Consider the following 16,222-nt stretch of genomic DNA (forward strand, 5'->3'; position numbering starts at 1 on the left):
TTTTTTATTATTATTATTATTTTTTTTACAAATTTAGGAATAAATAATTTAAAAAAAAATCTTAATTAGCATTAGTAATGTAATTTAGCAAAAACTTAAATGTGCTGTGTAAATGACACCTGAGAATAGATTTCGGACAGTAGACAATACTCTTCAAACAACATCATTGAGTGTTTTTTTGAGTGGCAACAACTTTTATCTTAAAAACAAAGGCGTTGGGGAATCACCTTTGTGGGCATGAACATCCTGCAGCCCTGGATTAACCTTCAACAGAATATTCAATTAACGTTCATCAAGTGCTGTGGTTATTTCACTCACCAGGATAGCCTGGGGGCTCGTGGTTTATTCGTGGAATAACTACAGTACTGTATCCTCAGAAGAATCCCTGACACCACTATTAAACCCAACTTGCCAACCCTTTGCACTGTAGTTAGATAAGCAGCTTCCTCTCAGACTATAATTATTATTATTATTATTATTATTATTATTATTATTATTATTATTTATTTATTAGCAGACACCCTTATCCAGGGCGATTTACAATCGCAAGCAAATACATTCAAGTGTTACAATACAAGTAATACAATAAGAGCAAGAAATACAATAATTTTTGTTCAAGTGTGACAAACCACAATTCAATAATCCAGCAGATAATAGTGATAGTTACATCAGGATATGATTAAATAGTGATAGTTACATCAGGATATGATTAAGTACAAAATACTACAGGTTAAACACTTGGCAGATTACAATATTCTGAAGTACAGGATTAAATGCAGTAAAATAGGGGGCAGATAAGAGCAAAATAAAGCACATTTAAATGAAGGGTGATAGTGTCCCAGGATACAACAGAGGAGTTCTACAGGTGCTGTTTGAAGAGGTGAGTCTTAAGGAGGCGCCGGAATTAAAACAGGAAAGGAAAAGGCAACTCTCACGAGGAGGTGGAAGGGGAACATCTGAAGAATGGTTTTCAACAATTCTTACAAAAACAGAATTAAAAGCACCAACATGCTTGCTAAAGCAGTGTACACATGTACAAACTGAAAGAGTGCTGTGTGTTTTCACAGCCTCACAGGCCACAGTGTGATGGGTAGTGGTGCAATAGGCAACCTAATTTCTTATTTGATTATCGTATAGGCATTTATCAAAGATAATCGATGCATCGACATTTTATTTTTTTAAATAAACAACACACATTAGTTGTTTTTTTAACAGAAGATCCAATAACTAAAAGCACTGTTGTGCATAATATTTAAACAAAAAGGCGTAACTTACATTCAAATTAGAACACATCCGACTTGAGTTTAACAACCGAAAAGAATATGCGTGCGTCCGCATCAGGTGTCCCGTTAACATTGTAATAATAATAAAAAATACTATGTGAACCATGGTTGTTCATTACTGTTAACATTTTATGTCCAAAGCAGAGCAAAACATTTTAATTAATCTCACAAATCCGGACTAATTTAAGTATCGTACTAAATTCAGCTTCTTTTTATATAATATTGTCCTAACCCTAAAGGCCCTTACACACCAGACACGACACGACAAAGCGACGCGAGAAAATCAATAAAACCTGTGCTTTTCAATAGCACCCTTCACACCAAAGAGTGACACGACAAAGCAACGAGAGAAAATCAATAAAACCTGTGCTTTTCAATAGCACCCTTCACACCAAAGAGTGACACGACAAGCGACGCGAGAAAATCAATAAAACCTATGCTTTTCAATAGCACCCTTCACAACAAAGAGTGACATGACAAAGCGACGCGAGAAAATCAATAAAACCTGTGCTTTTCAATAGCACCCTTAACACCAAAGAGTGACACGACAAGTGACGCGAGAAAATCAATAAAACCTGTGCTTTTCAATAGCACCCTTCACACCAAAGAGTGACACGACAAAGCGACTCGAGAAAATCAATAAAACCTGTGCTTTTCAATAGCACCCTTCACACCAAAGACGACACGACAAGCGACATCACCGCGAACACAAATTCCAATGCAGACGGATGAAAGCCGTCCGACACGATTATTTATTATTTAAGATGACGGCGAAAAGCTGTGCGTTTGTGTTTTGTTTATTTAAAAACCTTGTGCAAAAGGTGACCCTCTCACAAATTAATTCATTGATTAATTGTTGTTAAATCGGGAGATGGTCACCTATATAAAAACCTGCAGCTTTCTGTGCTCCAGGAGAGTGTCAGAGGCGAGATGTGAGTCTAAATTAATAGAGAAACAATTGCTATATCTAAAATACACTTGTTTAGAATTGTTAGTGTTTGTTTTACTTTGGCCAGAGTGTCCTTTGCTTTGTTTTGTGTGTTCTCCCTCCTCAACACCTCTCTACTTTCTGGCATCTTCCCCTCTGCCTTCAAAAAAGCCTCTATCACTCCCCTCCTCAAAAAACCTACCCTCGACCCCACCTCCCTCCAGAGCTACCGTCCTGTCTCCCTCCTACCCTTCCTCTCCAAAACCCTCGAGCGGACTGTACACCGCCAGCTCTCTGCTTTCCTGTCCAACCACTCTCTGCTTGACCCTCTCCAATCTGGCTTCCGCTCTGCTCACTCCACTGAAACCGCCCTTCTGTCTGTCACCAACTCACTTAAGTGTGCCCGAGCTGCCTCTCTCTCCTCTGTCCTAATTCTCCTCGACCTCTCTGCTGCCTTTGACACTGTTGATCACTCTATTCTACTATCATCTCTTGCTGACCTGGGGATCTCTGGCACTGCTCTGGCCTGGTTCTCCTCCTACCTCTCCAACCGCACTTACCAGGTAACCTGGCGTGGAGCAACCTCCACACCTCACCCTCTCTTAACTGGAGTCCCCCAAGGGTCAGTCTTGGGTCCTCTCCTGTTCTCTCTCTACACCCGCTCCCTGGGCCCCCTCATCGCATCCTATGGTTTCTCATACCATTTCTATGCTGATGATGCTCAGATTTTCCTCTCCTTCCCCACCTCTGACTCCACCATCTCCTCCCGTATCTCTACCTGTCTGTCTGCTATTTCCTCCTGGATGCACTCGCATCACCTCAAACTCAACCTCTCTAAATCTGACCTCCTTTTCTTTCCCTCCTCCTCCCCCTCCTCTGATCTCTCTATCTCTGTTCCTCTGGAATCTACCACACTCTCTCCCTCTTCCTCAGCTAAGAACCTTGGAGTCACCCTGGACCCCTGCCTCTCTTATTCCCAGCACATCTCCACTCTGGCACGCACTTGCAGATTCTTCCTGAGCAACATCCGAAGAATCCGACCCTTCCTCACCAACTATGCTACCCAGCTCCTGGTCCAGGCCCTGGTACTCTCCCGCCTAGACTACTGCAACTCCCTCCTGGCTGGCCTCCCTGCGTCCGCCACCCGTCCGCTCCAGCTCATCCAGAACTCTGCTGCTCGCCTGGTGTTCTCTCTACCTCGCTTCGCCCACGCTACTCCACTACTCCGCTCGCTCCACTGGCTCCCGATCACCGCTCGCATCCAGTTCAAGACTCTTGTACTAGCCTACAGATGCCTTGATCAGACTGCACCCAGCTACCTCCAGACCCTCATCTCTCCCTACACCCCCACTCGACCTCTCCGCTCCGCCTGCACTAGAAGACTGGCTCTACCTCCGCTACGCTCCCCTGCCTCCCGAGCCCGCTCCTTCTCCACCCTTGCTCCGCATTGGTGGAACGACCTTCCTACAGATGTCAGGACTGCCCAGTCCCTGACCACATTCCGGCGCCTCCTTAAGACTCACCTCTTCAAACAGCACCTGTAGAACTCCTCTGTTGTATCCTGGGACACTATCACCCTTCATTTAAATATGCTTTATTTTGCTCTTATCTGCCCCCTATTTTACTGCATTTAATCCTGTACCTCAGAATATTGTAATCTGCCAAGTGTTTAATCTGTAGTATTTTGTACTTAATCATATCCTGATGTAACTATCACTATTTAATCATATCCTGATGTAACTTTCACTATTATCTGCTGTATTATTGAATTGTGGTTTGTCACACTTGAGAATTATTGTATTTCTTGTTCTTATTGTATGACTTATATTGTAACACTTGAATGTATTTGTATTTGCTTGCGATTGTAAGTCGCCCTGGATAAGGGCGTCTGCTAATAAATAAATAATAATAATAATAATAAACTGTTTATTTTTGTTAATTATTAAATACGAGCGCAGCAGCGCAGTTTTGCCCGTACAACCATTGTTATTGTTTCATTTACTGGTCTGACGGCACCACCCACACGCACCACAAATATCCAGCTGTCGCGTCGTGTCTGTGATCGCTTCTGGTGTGCACAGTGATCTCGTAGCAAATTTTTTGTGTCGCTCCAGCAATAATCGTGTCACGTCTGGAGTGTGAAGGCCTTAAGCCTAAAAAATGACTCCTGGAACTAGATAACTTATTGCAGTTTATTAACGTGCACACAAATACAGGCTTTTAGCATTTAAGAAAACTATTTTTTTTTTTTCAGACAAACTCCCTGGTGTCAGCTCAACAAGGAGAAAGGGCACATAGAACACCAAATTACAAAACTGTAGGATTTCTTGATTAAAATCATCATTACAACCTTCCTCCAAACACCACCTCGGTCACCACTGAATACGACATGGGCTAAATCAGAATGAAAAGAAGTAAAATCTTCTGACTATGGACACCCCACCACAGAGCAATCCTTTTATATCAGACAGGCATGGTGTAACTGTTCAGCCCATGAAAATGAGCTCTGCAGTGTGACAAATGTGTGCTATCCCCTCAGCACATTCTAGAGCTTCTAAAGGGGCTTCTATTTGGGGTAACAGAGGTCATTTCTATAAATGCTGCCAAGAATTGTTTCTTCAGTTTCATTCTGAAACTTACCTCTCAGGATGTGTGAATGGAAATTCAAACCAAATCTTTATTATGTGAGAAATGGATCACCGCAATACAGATAACACAAGATCCAGCCATAGCAAGCATTCAGTAATGTGTTATAAACACTACAATCTGTGCATTGAAATGAAATCTATCAGTATGATGACATAGCAACAGCGTACAGAATAGTAAAGATGAAGAATCAGCAATGAAATGTTTCATTGCAATGTAATAATCAGCTCTCCACATACGCAAAAACGCAAATGTGACACACAGACAGATGGATGAATGGACAGACAGCCACCCCTCTATATACCAAGAATCCGACAGTCTCAATAACTTATGCTAAATAATGTCAATACCAAAGTGACTGACAATTGGATAAGCATTTCTCCAGATATATGAAGGGTGACAGCAGTACGTATGAGTGCCTCCACTACCGTCGACCCTCTTCACAGGAGATTTCATCCGCAGCTGGGATACTAAGGGTAGGCAATTATGAAACCTTCACCCAGCACAACTACATTGTAATGACTGGCCAAGGATGTACTCTCTGGAACTATTTCAGCACTTATGAATCCAAAATGAAACGCAGTCTGCAGTCTGATTTAGCCCCTAATAAAACACTTAAAACAACACACACAGCACACTAGTGCTTGTATTATCATTATAAGGTGGAACACAATTTGCACTTGTTTTTTACTTATGGTTCCTGCTGCCTGCAGTGATAGAAAGGGGTAGCATTGCATCACCTCTCTGTAAAGGCCTGTTCTAGAAGTTATTGTCAGACCTAGCCTCATAGTCCAAATTGTGACCTTTACCTCAGACCTGACGGGGCTACACTCCTGAAATCCCAGGGTCAGTTGCAGTGTACAAGATTCAGTCCACTTGATAAGTGGGTTCCATCCACTTGCTTGCACTAACGTTAGTCCCAATTGCAGCATTCCTAAAGCTGGTCATCTCATTGGGATCATCAGTTCAACTACATCACGTTTAGTACTGATTGCAGTGTACTACACCAGACCCTTGTGGTAAGAAAAAGATCCACATTTAAGTGTATGAAGTCACTGTGAAGTTAGAGACTATGCTAGTCGGTTTACTGTACTTTGTCCTTTTCTCAATATGTGCTTGCAAATCTGTTTAATATGGGTTACACACATGCAAACTTGTTCTTTACATTCCTTATGTGTGTATTACATCACCCAGGAATAATATACATTTGTATTAAACTTGTAATACAGCCTTGCCGCTCGATGTGTAGATCGGTGGAATCCATGTACAGTTTATGCGACAGATAATATTAGTGTAAGTCCTGCCAATGTTAAAAATGACTACATGATGAGTGGGTAATAATGCCCATGGCAACGCACACAAAATTATTCTTCAAATGGTCTAGAATCCTGGTTTATATTTTCAATATACTGGTCTATCGGTTAGTTCCCATAATCTAACTTGGTCCACTTGATCAGATCAGCTAAACTAATTACCTGGATGTTTGGATTAGTACTCTGCCATTGGGACTGATTGTGTTCCGTTCCTGTGGATTTTCTAGTCTGCTGGAAGAGGACTAGCGCACTGGTAGGCTGTACTTGAGCCTCAGTGTTTTAGGTGGTTTATGGGGCCGTTATCCATGACTTTCCAAGGTGTAATGACGGAGACAGGAGAGAATCCCTGTAATACTGCACATCAGCATCTAAACACTGCTTTTTGCTACATATTCTGCAGCATGAAAATGGATTCAAAGATTGTTATACTAATTATTTTTCTAAAACATTATTTTCAATAGTATAACACAGGGGTTATCAAACTGGGGTCCGCGGACCCCTGGGGGTCCTTAGAGACTGCCCAGGGGGTCCGCAAAATATTAGGGGGAAAAAAAATCTCACCGCACGTATGCAATGCCTACCGGAACAGACGCATATAATCATAATTACTTAGTGGTGCATGTACAGAAACATAATACAGTAAGAGTTACTAACATTTAGGACAGTAGTACCCCAGTCACCGCTGGGGAGACAGAATGGGATTTTAATGTTGCCCTTAACTGAAATAAAGTAACGTGTAAATTAAGCATTAAACCTGCGTAACTCCGTACACAGCAATAATAATAATTAAAATGATTAAATGTTTTTTTTTCATTCATGTTTTTTTTGTAGTGTCAACTCTCGCTTTTTACATTCTATTAATAACTAATATTGCCCTAATAATTTGCACTCCCGATCAAATCAGAAAAATTAAATTAGCAAGATTAATTTAACTTTTCATATTAACAAAGGCGTAATACTTACAGATAAAAACATACTGCAGTTTAAAGGCAACTTTAAAATGTTCTCAAATCTCGCCGGTTAATATGAAAACTATGGTGAGCCTACAAAGAAGCGTCAAATGCAGAAATGCCTACGACAAGAGCTCAGTGACGTCAGTCTGAGACGTATTTGGCGAGTGGAAGTGAAAGATATTATTAGTGAGAGAGAAAATAAATAGTGAGTGAGCAAACATTAAGAAAAATGGATAAGTATTTAAAACGTCCATGTACTGCTAGTTGTGCTGAAGGCAGTGACAACGCCGAGTCCAGTAAAAAGCAAAAGAAGAGAAAGTTTGATGACAATTACATTGATTTGGGTTTTATGGAATTTAGTGACGTTGTATGCTTACAAATTCTGTCAAATGAAGCAATGAAACCTGCAAAGCTGAAACGACATCTTACTACAAGCCACCCAGAATACAAAGATACATCCAGAGACTTTTTTAAAAGAAAGAAAGAAGAATACAATCAACAGAAAACTAAAATGACAAACATAACAACGGTTCCAGAAAAGGCTCTGAAGGCATCCTTCTTAACAGCGCTTCGGATTGCAAAGAGTAAAAAGGCCCATACTATTGGAGAAGAACTGATTCTTCCAGCTGCTGTAGAAATGTGCGAAGTGATGGTTAGCGAGATGCAGCGAAGAAACTTAAGGCCATACCACTTTCTAACGACACAGTAAGTAGGAGAATTGAAGAGCTTTCAAGTGATTTGAAATGCCAGCTCACCGAAAGGCTACGTACTTGTGAGCAGTTTGCAATTCAGCTTGATGAGACAACAGATGTTGGTAATGCAGCACAATTGTTAGTTTATGTTCGTTATGTTTGGTTGGGGGAAATTGTGGAAGATTTTCTTTTTTGTCAGGAGTTACCAGAACGTACAACAGGTGAAGACATTTTCAAGTTATTGGATGATTTCATGAAAGCTGAATCTCTAAACTGGGAGAAGTGTGTTGTTGTTCGTACAGACGGCCCCTATGACAGGCAACAGGAATGGTGTAGCAAGAATACGAGCTATAAACCCAAACGTAATTGTAACACACTGTATGCTGCATCGCCAGGCCCTTGCATCGAAGAAAACGGAACCTGAATTACATGCTGTTCTAATTGCAGTTGTGACAGTTGTGAATTTTGTAAAGTCCAGGCTTTTGAATTCACGCCTGTTTTCAAAGTTGTGTTCCGAAATGGGTCCTGAATATGATAAATTATTGTTTCACACGGAGGTGCGTTGGTTATCTCGCGGCAGAGTGTTGGAACGAGTTTTCGAACGTCGCAAAGAACTGCTGGGCTTTCTTTCTGTGCATAATCCTACACTTGCCACAAACTTTTCTGACACGCTATGGATCACGAAGCTTGCATACCTCGCAGACATGTTTAACTTGTTGAGTACTCTGAACCTGTCCACACAAGGGGCAATACAACCATACTTGAGGTGAGTGACAAGATTGCATCATTTATGAAGAAACTAGACATTTGGAAAACAAGAGTGAGCAAAGGAATCTCCGATATGTTTCCGCAACTGACAGAATTCCTGGATACGAACAGCATGACAGTTGACTGTGTGAGAGACACTATCGTCGCTCATCTTTCAACTTTGGCAGAGTACTTCGGAGTTTACTTTAAAAATTTAAACATGGAGGAATACGATTGGGTTCGAGATCCATTTTCAACTTTTGCTAAGTCAGCCTGTCGCTTGAGTGGAAAAGCAGAACAAGAGCTGGTCGGACTCTCCTGTGACCGCACGCTGAAAATTAAGTTTCAGGAACAAGCCCCTTACCAGTTTTGGCCAACTGTTGCAGTGGAATACCCAGTCTTAGTAAAAGAAGCCATGAAAGTGCTGCTACCTTTCCCAACAACATATATATGTGAAGCATCGTTCTCTGCTTTGGCAGCTATGAAGACAAAGCTCAGGTCCCGACTAGAAGTAGAGAATGATTTGCGAGTTTGCTTGTCAGCCATCATACCAAGGATAGACAGACTCTGCAGTGAGAAGCAGGCCCACCCATCTCACTGACATCTACAGTATCTGTAAGTGCTGTGTACTGTTTTTCTTTAAGCATTATTAACAGTGTGTGTTTATAAGTACATTTTATATACTTTTGTCAGTCAGTTTCTCAGTAGGGGGTCCGTGATTAATGTTACATGTGAAAAAGGGTCCGTCAACAAAAAAAGTTTGAGAACCCCTGGTATAACAAAGCACTATATGGCTGTACAAGTCATTTGTATCCATGTAACAAGCCCCACGCTAGTTTTCAATTAAACACTAAAATAACAGGGCATCCTTCCAGCCTGAACTCGTTTGCTTTCTAGTTTGTTTACATTCCCTAAGACTAACTGAACACTTACATAACATAATGAGTAGAGATAAAACTTAAAAACGAAAACAATACTTCAACAATGTGGCTGACAGCTTTAAGTTTACACTGCAGACAGATTTTGTTTTTGTTTAGTATATTTGTTTCCGATATTTTTTTCTTATACACTTAAATCTTTCTTTCTCTCTCTCTCTCTCTCTCTCTCTCTCTCTCTCTCTCTCTCTCTCTCTCTCTCACACACACACACACACTTTTCTATCTTACACTGCGTAACCCTACAACACACTGCGTTCCCTTGGCATTACCAGTATGTGTCTTACCTGAGGGAGAGATGCTTGCCTCGGCCTGACCTTCCCCACGGCCATCTCCCATGGTACCATCTAGCTCCAGTCCTAACCCTCTGTCCCCCTCTGGTTCTTCCCCGGAGCCGATCGGGTACATTAACTCCGGCGGGGGTTCTGGGGTCATGCATGGGTCGGAGTCCACCTCCTCGCATTTGATCTCCATCAGCTCGCCGAGTTTGGGGGGGTGTCCGAATATGAAGGCGCCGGGTGGGGGCGAGCCAAAGGCGGGGTGGTGCTGGGGGTGAAGATGGTAGCCCTCCACTCCGGGAGCACCCTGCAGCACCTGATGGGCAATCACACTGCCTCCCAGGGAGCTGTACGCGATAGACGGCCGGTTCGTCAGAACCCGCTCCATCACTTCATAAAACTTCCACGTTCTCCCTCCCCGGAGTGTCTTCTGATTGTCTTTGATCCGCCGGTACTCCAGCTTCATTTTCTTTATTTTCTCCCGACACTGATCGCCGGTTCGGTGAATGCCCTTTTCCCGAAGCACCTCTGCAATTCTGTTAAAGACGTGCTGGTTCCGAAGACAGCTTTCTAGCTCCATTTGGACCGATTCGTCTGACCACAGTTGCAGCAGCTCTACCACCTCTGGGTCGGACCAGTTACTGCCCCTCTCGTACTTCTTACCCCGAAAATCCATTAGGCTAATGATATTATTGCACCCGAAATAGAACTGACTGTAGTTTCTTAAAATAGGTTTAACTTGAGGGGAATGGGCATTGCCAGTTCAATTTTATTTATGTCCACACAGCATTAATCGGTTTCGCTTTATAATGTGTTAATATTTTTCATATTTTTAAATTTAATGTAGAATCGCAGAGCGCACTGTCTGTTCACGACACAAACGTTGTTTTAAATCCTTACCTTTCTCACTCCTGCGTCTAACCAAATTAAACAAAACCGAGATAAAAAATAAAAATAAAAATAAAATAAAAAATACAGAAAATAAAATAAGGTATTTTTGCCAACTCGACGTGATATTCAACAGCCTGTTAAATGCTCGTGTCGGTGTTTTACGTTTGCCCCGGGTGGTGGTTGGTCCTGTTTCTGTGCAGGGTTAAAGGACCGGCCCGGACCAGCCCGGAATAACTGCTGTCTCTCTTTGCTGGCCTTTGCTTTGAAAACAGTGTACACTGTATATCATGTTTTTTGCACAGGCAATAGAACGGGGGGAAGGAACGTCAATTTTACATCCGGGTTGACGGCACATGCGTGCAGTCCTTATTCCGGGATAACTTTGGTCCGTGTCAGTCATTTTGCACAGACTGGCAAAGGAGGCATTTTTACAGGAAAAAAAACAGTCTGAGAGATAGCAGCCGAGGGAGCCAGTGAACACAGCACACTAGCGCACTCGTGTGGAATCACCATTGTGTTGTATACCGCAAAGTGTTATTCGACTGATTATTTGGAATTTCAAAACAATGCGCACAATCCGTATTCAATTGAATAAGGTTATTACTATTATTACATAAATAAATACGCGAATTAATAGTATATAACCGTTTGTAACATACACAATTCATACAGTGTATTACGGTCAAGAGTATTTTAATAAAACGTTTTTCTCTATTGGCCGAAATACGTGACAACTCATACTTGGAACCAATTTTGCCATTCATGTTGTGATATGCATTCCTTCTTTATAGTTCAATTACTTTGAAAACGGAGAATTGGTTTAGTGCAAAAAGAGCTCTCCCACGTCTAAAGTGTAAGGACCATAGTGTGTTGCTACAACTGCTTAAATAACGTACCTGTCATTTTTCTTTTCATTGTTAACATCCTGACAACTTTTTACACTGATAACTTTAAAGTCTGTTTCAAAGCTCGTGTCAAAATGGCCGCTCAAGAGCATGCGACTGTAACACATTTAGGTGCAGTGCATCTTTCTTGTAGTATTTAGTTCTAACCCAAAAGCAGTCCCAGTTATTTATGAATCCTGGCCCTTCTTGCACACACCAGCCAGCCAGGTATTTATGGCCCTAGTTCTACTGAACATTTCATCCCCTCTACAAATAAGAGGTAATAAACCTGACAAAATAATTCTGCATCCTAACTCTTTCAACGTCCTTGTTAATGATTTCAAATGACCTTTCCACACCTCAGATTGTTTGCCCCACACACACTTCCACTGTCTTGCTGCAACTCTAAAACATGTTGCATGGAGCAGCACAAAACAATCTTTTGCAGCCTCACCAGTATCCAAAACTAACCAAGTGTTATTAATTTGATTAAAACTATTTAATAAACGGCTCACTTTTATTTATGCTTCTAAGTATTTCTATTTGTTTATCAAGTTCAGCAACATTTGCATTAAAGCCTGCGTAAAAGAACATTTCTTGCAAATAAAATCTTCCTTAAATTGAGAAGTATTAACCACCATATACATTTCACAAGAGAAAACAAAAACAAATCTATGTCCCTTATAGCAATTGCAACCCTGACCCCAGTTCCACACACGGTGGTCAGCGGTTTTAGAAAGCTCCAGTCCTGACTATACACACGGTGGTCGTAGGAGTTGACTTCTTATGCTGTTGTTCGGGTAGCGTGGACAGTCCTTTGGCTTTTCAGCAGCCCGGCGATGTGTCTACTGACCCCTCTTATCGCGAGATGCTCCACCTGGACATGCCCACCAGCCTGTCAAGGAACCTCTGCCGTCCAATCCTCGGCTGTGATTCCATGTAAACAAACTCGTATGGCAGCCTGTCTCAGATGGAGCGCTTGGCTTTAATAACTTTACAAAAATAAACACAAAAAAAACACTTTCTCTCAAGTGCTGGGATCAGTCCTGCTACAGGGAGAGTTTCAGGTTTGTTCATAGCTTAGCAAAGGATGATTAATACTTTATCTACAACTGTTGTATCATTATTATTATTTGTTTATTTAGCAGACGCCTTTATCCAAAGTGACTTACAGAGACTAGGGTGTGTAAACTATGCATCAGCTGCAGAGTCTCACCTGAAAGACGGAACACAAGGAGGTTAAGTGACTTGCTCAGGGTCTCACAGTGAGTCAGTGGCTGAGGTGGGATTTGAACCGGGGACCTCCTGATTACAAGCCCTTTTCTTTAACCACTGACCACACAGCTTCCTAACCAAGCTCAGATGTTTTTGTACAACAATATTTCTTATCTGGTATAGCAAAAGTGTATTTGTGGACTGGAAATAATAAAATGCTGCTTGGTATATTTTCTGATACTGGTTAATTGCAGTTTTATAGCTGTTAACAAGCAGTTAGGAAGAAACATGAAGGCTGCAGTTTAAATGCTAGAGTGCACTTTCATTAAAGCAAAATAATGATATCTCTGTGCAATAGCTGAGAGCACCGCCTGCTACTCTCAACGTTTCTTCTAAACTACCTCCAACCAAACAAAGGATTTTATACATGTGGCTGGACTCTCTGGACGTGTGGATGGCTTTTGCCGTGCTCCCCTCAGCAGCAGGTGGAGGAAGCTCCTCCCTTTCCGGCTCCGGAGACAGCAGCGGCTCCTCCTCCTCAGACACTGGAGATGGCAGTGGCTCCTCCCCCGTTGATCCTGGAGACGGCAGGCTCCTCCCTCTTTGGCACTTGGGATGACAGCCCCTCATCTCCAGCACTGGAGATGACAATGGTACCTTGGCTCACCTCCGGGAACGGTCGCTCCTCCCCTCCTTCCGTTTTTGGGTAGGCAGTTCTGCCTTCACCAGCATGGGAGGCAGCTCCTCCTCTTCATCTTGGAGAGGGCAGCATACCCACCATGTGCCTGAGCTCCCCGCACGAAAGGCACCAACCTTGGTCCTCCAGACAACCCTTCTTCCTACAACCTTACTGTACAGAAGGTATTATAAGTTGACAGGATTTAAACAGTTAAAACAGGGCTGATTTTTAAAAAGGTTTAGTTTATTGCACATTGACTGGGAATTCTGGTTTATTTACCAAAAGTAAAAATAAACAAAACATGTTATGTTAAATAACAACAAATAGACAATAAGAATCATTCTTTGTCAAAAATGTTAAACAAAATTGAAGCAGTATATTAAAAACATTTATTTCATGTTACCTAAACAACAACATAAAGGCAAAGCCACTCAGTATTTAACAGAGCTATTTTGTAAGGAAACAGAACTGAGTACTTCTTAGGTCAAAGTGCTGCAGACTTCCCCACAGAGCCAGTGTTAAAGGCAGGTCAGTAGCTCAGTCTCAAGTGTACTGCTACAGAAACATCTGTAAAACAAGCACTGGCTGCTGTTAGGATGCACATTTACTGAGAGGACTGAAATAACTGGAACAATATTAAACTAGCAAGAAAATTACTTTCAGTTGTTCAGTTCTTCTGAGTACTTTCTTGATACAGTCAGCACTCAGATACACGTCAGTCACGTTTTACCGTCCTTGTATTAAGAATAAAATCAATCCCCATTATATATATGTTAGCTGCACTGTGATTTGTATTCAGTTCCGCTGGTCAGCTGCTTTTGCAGGACCAAGGGTATGAGCGATTGGTTCATGTGTGTGTGTAAATGTGCCCTTGTGTGTGTGAGCCAATAGGGCTCGGGGGGGAATCCCTATTTAGGAGCTACCTGCGAGCAGCTCCGGGCTGTGCTGTGCTGTGCTGTCCTGTCGAATAAAGAATGTGATCTTGCTGCGGTCGTTTCTTTCGTTTCTGCGGAACGCTACATTGGTGTCAGAGTGGGATGGAACGAAAGCGTTGGGTACGAACAGAGGGAGCCAGGGGGAGAGAGAGCAGTGGACTCCAGCGGGCGCTGAAAAAGTGTCCGGGGGGTGTTGGGTGAACTAGAGCTTTGTATAGGATTTTGATTTGTTGTAAAGAACAACAAGTATGTGCATCCATCCCCCGACACTGCTGTAAATTAAAAATTAGAGCTATCAGGATGATAAAGTTGACCGTGACACATATCAACAGTGTACAGAATAGTATAGAATAAGAATTAGCAATTCAATAATAAATCACAATTTGATAAGTCGTATATTATGGATTGGTGGGGGAGATGTGACATCTAACAGTATTAATGATACTCTTATCCTTGGTCATACAGCACCCATACAAACTTTATAAACTTTAGAGCATTTGTTCCTTGCTTTGTGAACTGGATCTGGTTACTATAGTTAAAAAGGTAAAACCCACAACATGTGCATTAGATCGTATTCCCACTTTACTGTGTAAAGAAGTATTCCCCAAAAAAACACTGCAGTTTTGAATACTACCAGTTCTCTTTTATCAGGTACTCTTCCTAACTCGTTCAAGACTGCTGTAGTAAAACCTCTGCTCAAGAAACCCATCTTAGATGCCAATGTTCTTAGCAACTACATGCCTATTTCCAATCTCCCATTTCTGTCACAAGTCTTAGAAAGAGTAGTGGCTGCGCAACACAACAGATTTCTGGGAGTTCATAACATATATGTCATGTTGAATTGTGCTGCCCGCCACTTGACCACGCTGCTGTGCTCTTCGAATTTAGTCTGTTAGGTACTTTATCACGTTTGTTTACGACAGGGTAAAATCAGATGGGGAACAAAATTCGACATGACCCCCTCTATCAGAACTCCACAACTGTGATTCACTAGTGTCTTTGGAATTGTATTGTATTCATTTGTATAAGAACTCTTCAATGTACATGCATATTTTCTTAAAAATAAAATAAATGTACACTAATAAATTATTTATGTATTATCTCTGACCACAAGAGGGAGTACTTAAAAAAGGGCTCACTTAAGCAGAGTTACGGATTACTAATTTATAAATGGATTGACAACCATAGAAATACCGTATTAAGTGCTAATACTAATAACTGTTTAATACAAACAAAAAATAAAGATGAAGATCAGAGAGGTCTGGAAATGATGGCAGTGAAGTTTAAACTCAAAAGAGCTTACCGGCTTCTGAAAAATGTAACCCCATCTAATCAATGTGATACTGCAGTGTAGAAAAAAATACACTTTCATTTTAACAGCAAATTTGAAACATATACCACATGTTTGATAAGAGTAAGAGTAAAAACTGTTGAAAATCCCATATGTTGTGATACTTGTGTATATTCATTTGGACTCCATTGTCCTAACCGGTGTCCTAACCTGAAAGATGGAACTGATTTACAAATTGAAAATTACAGATGATAAATAAAGTAGAAACATGTTAACTTCAATAATAATACCAGCACTTTCAGAAATAGTTTGCCCTCGCACAGTACTTGCTCTCTGCTGTGGTTAGACAAATAACGTAAAATAACTCCCACTCTTCAAAATGGTTATTGAATCTCAGCCAGGTCACTCACACCTATGCCTTCCCAAATTTCTCTTTCAAGTATAAAGTGAATGTCTGTCTGTACCGTTTCCAGTCCTAATGAAGGTAAAAAAGAAAACACAACCATCCAGCTGTTACATCCTGTTTAGGGAAGTGGAAAAGCCTTTCTTTTT

General features: G+C 41.4%; 1 protein-coding gene across 3 annotated transcripts in view; it reads right to left on the reverse strand.

Annotated features, from left to right (window-relative positions):
- Positions 1-11,584, reverse strand: part of accs (1-aminocyclopropane-1-carboxylate synthase homolog (Arabidopsis)(non-functional)) — a 36,708-nt gene extending 25,124 nt beyond the window's left edge. The window contains exon 1 of one of the 3 annotated variants that reach the window (XM_059001910.1): positions 11,563-11,584. In XM_059001910.1, coding sequence (XP_058857893.1) covers positions 11,563-11,581 — 19 coding nt within the window. In that variant the 5' untranslated portion in view covers positions 11,582-11,584. Of the gene's footprint in view, positions 1-9,784; positions 11,043-11,562 lie in introns of those variants that run through there. The other 2 variants (XM_034905055.2, XM_034905056.2) reach the window with 2 other exon arrangements.
- Positions 11,585-16,222: the final 4,638 nt, after the last annotated feature.

This window comes from Acipenser ruthenus, chromosome 27 (genome assembly GCF_902713425.1).
Source record: "Acipenser ruthenus chromosome 27, fAciRut3.2 maternal haplotype, whole genome shotgun sequence".
Classification (NCBI taxonomy): Eukaryota; Metazoa; Chordata; class Actinopteri; order Acipenseriformes; family Acipenseridae; genus Acipenser; species Acipenser ruthenus.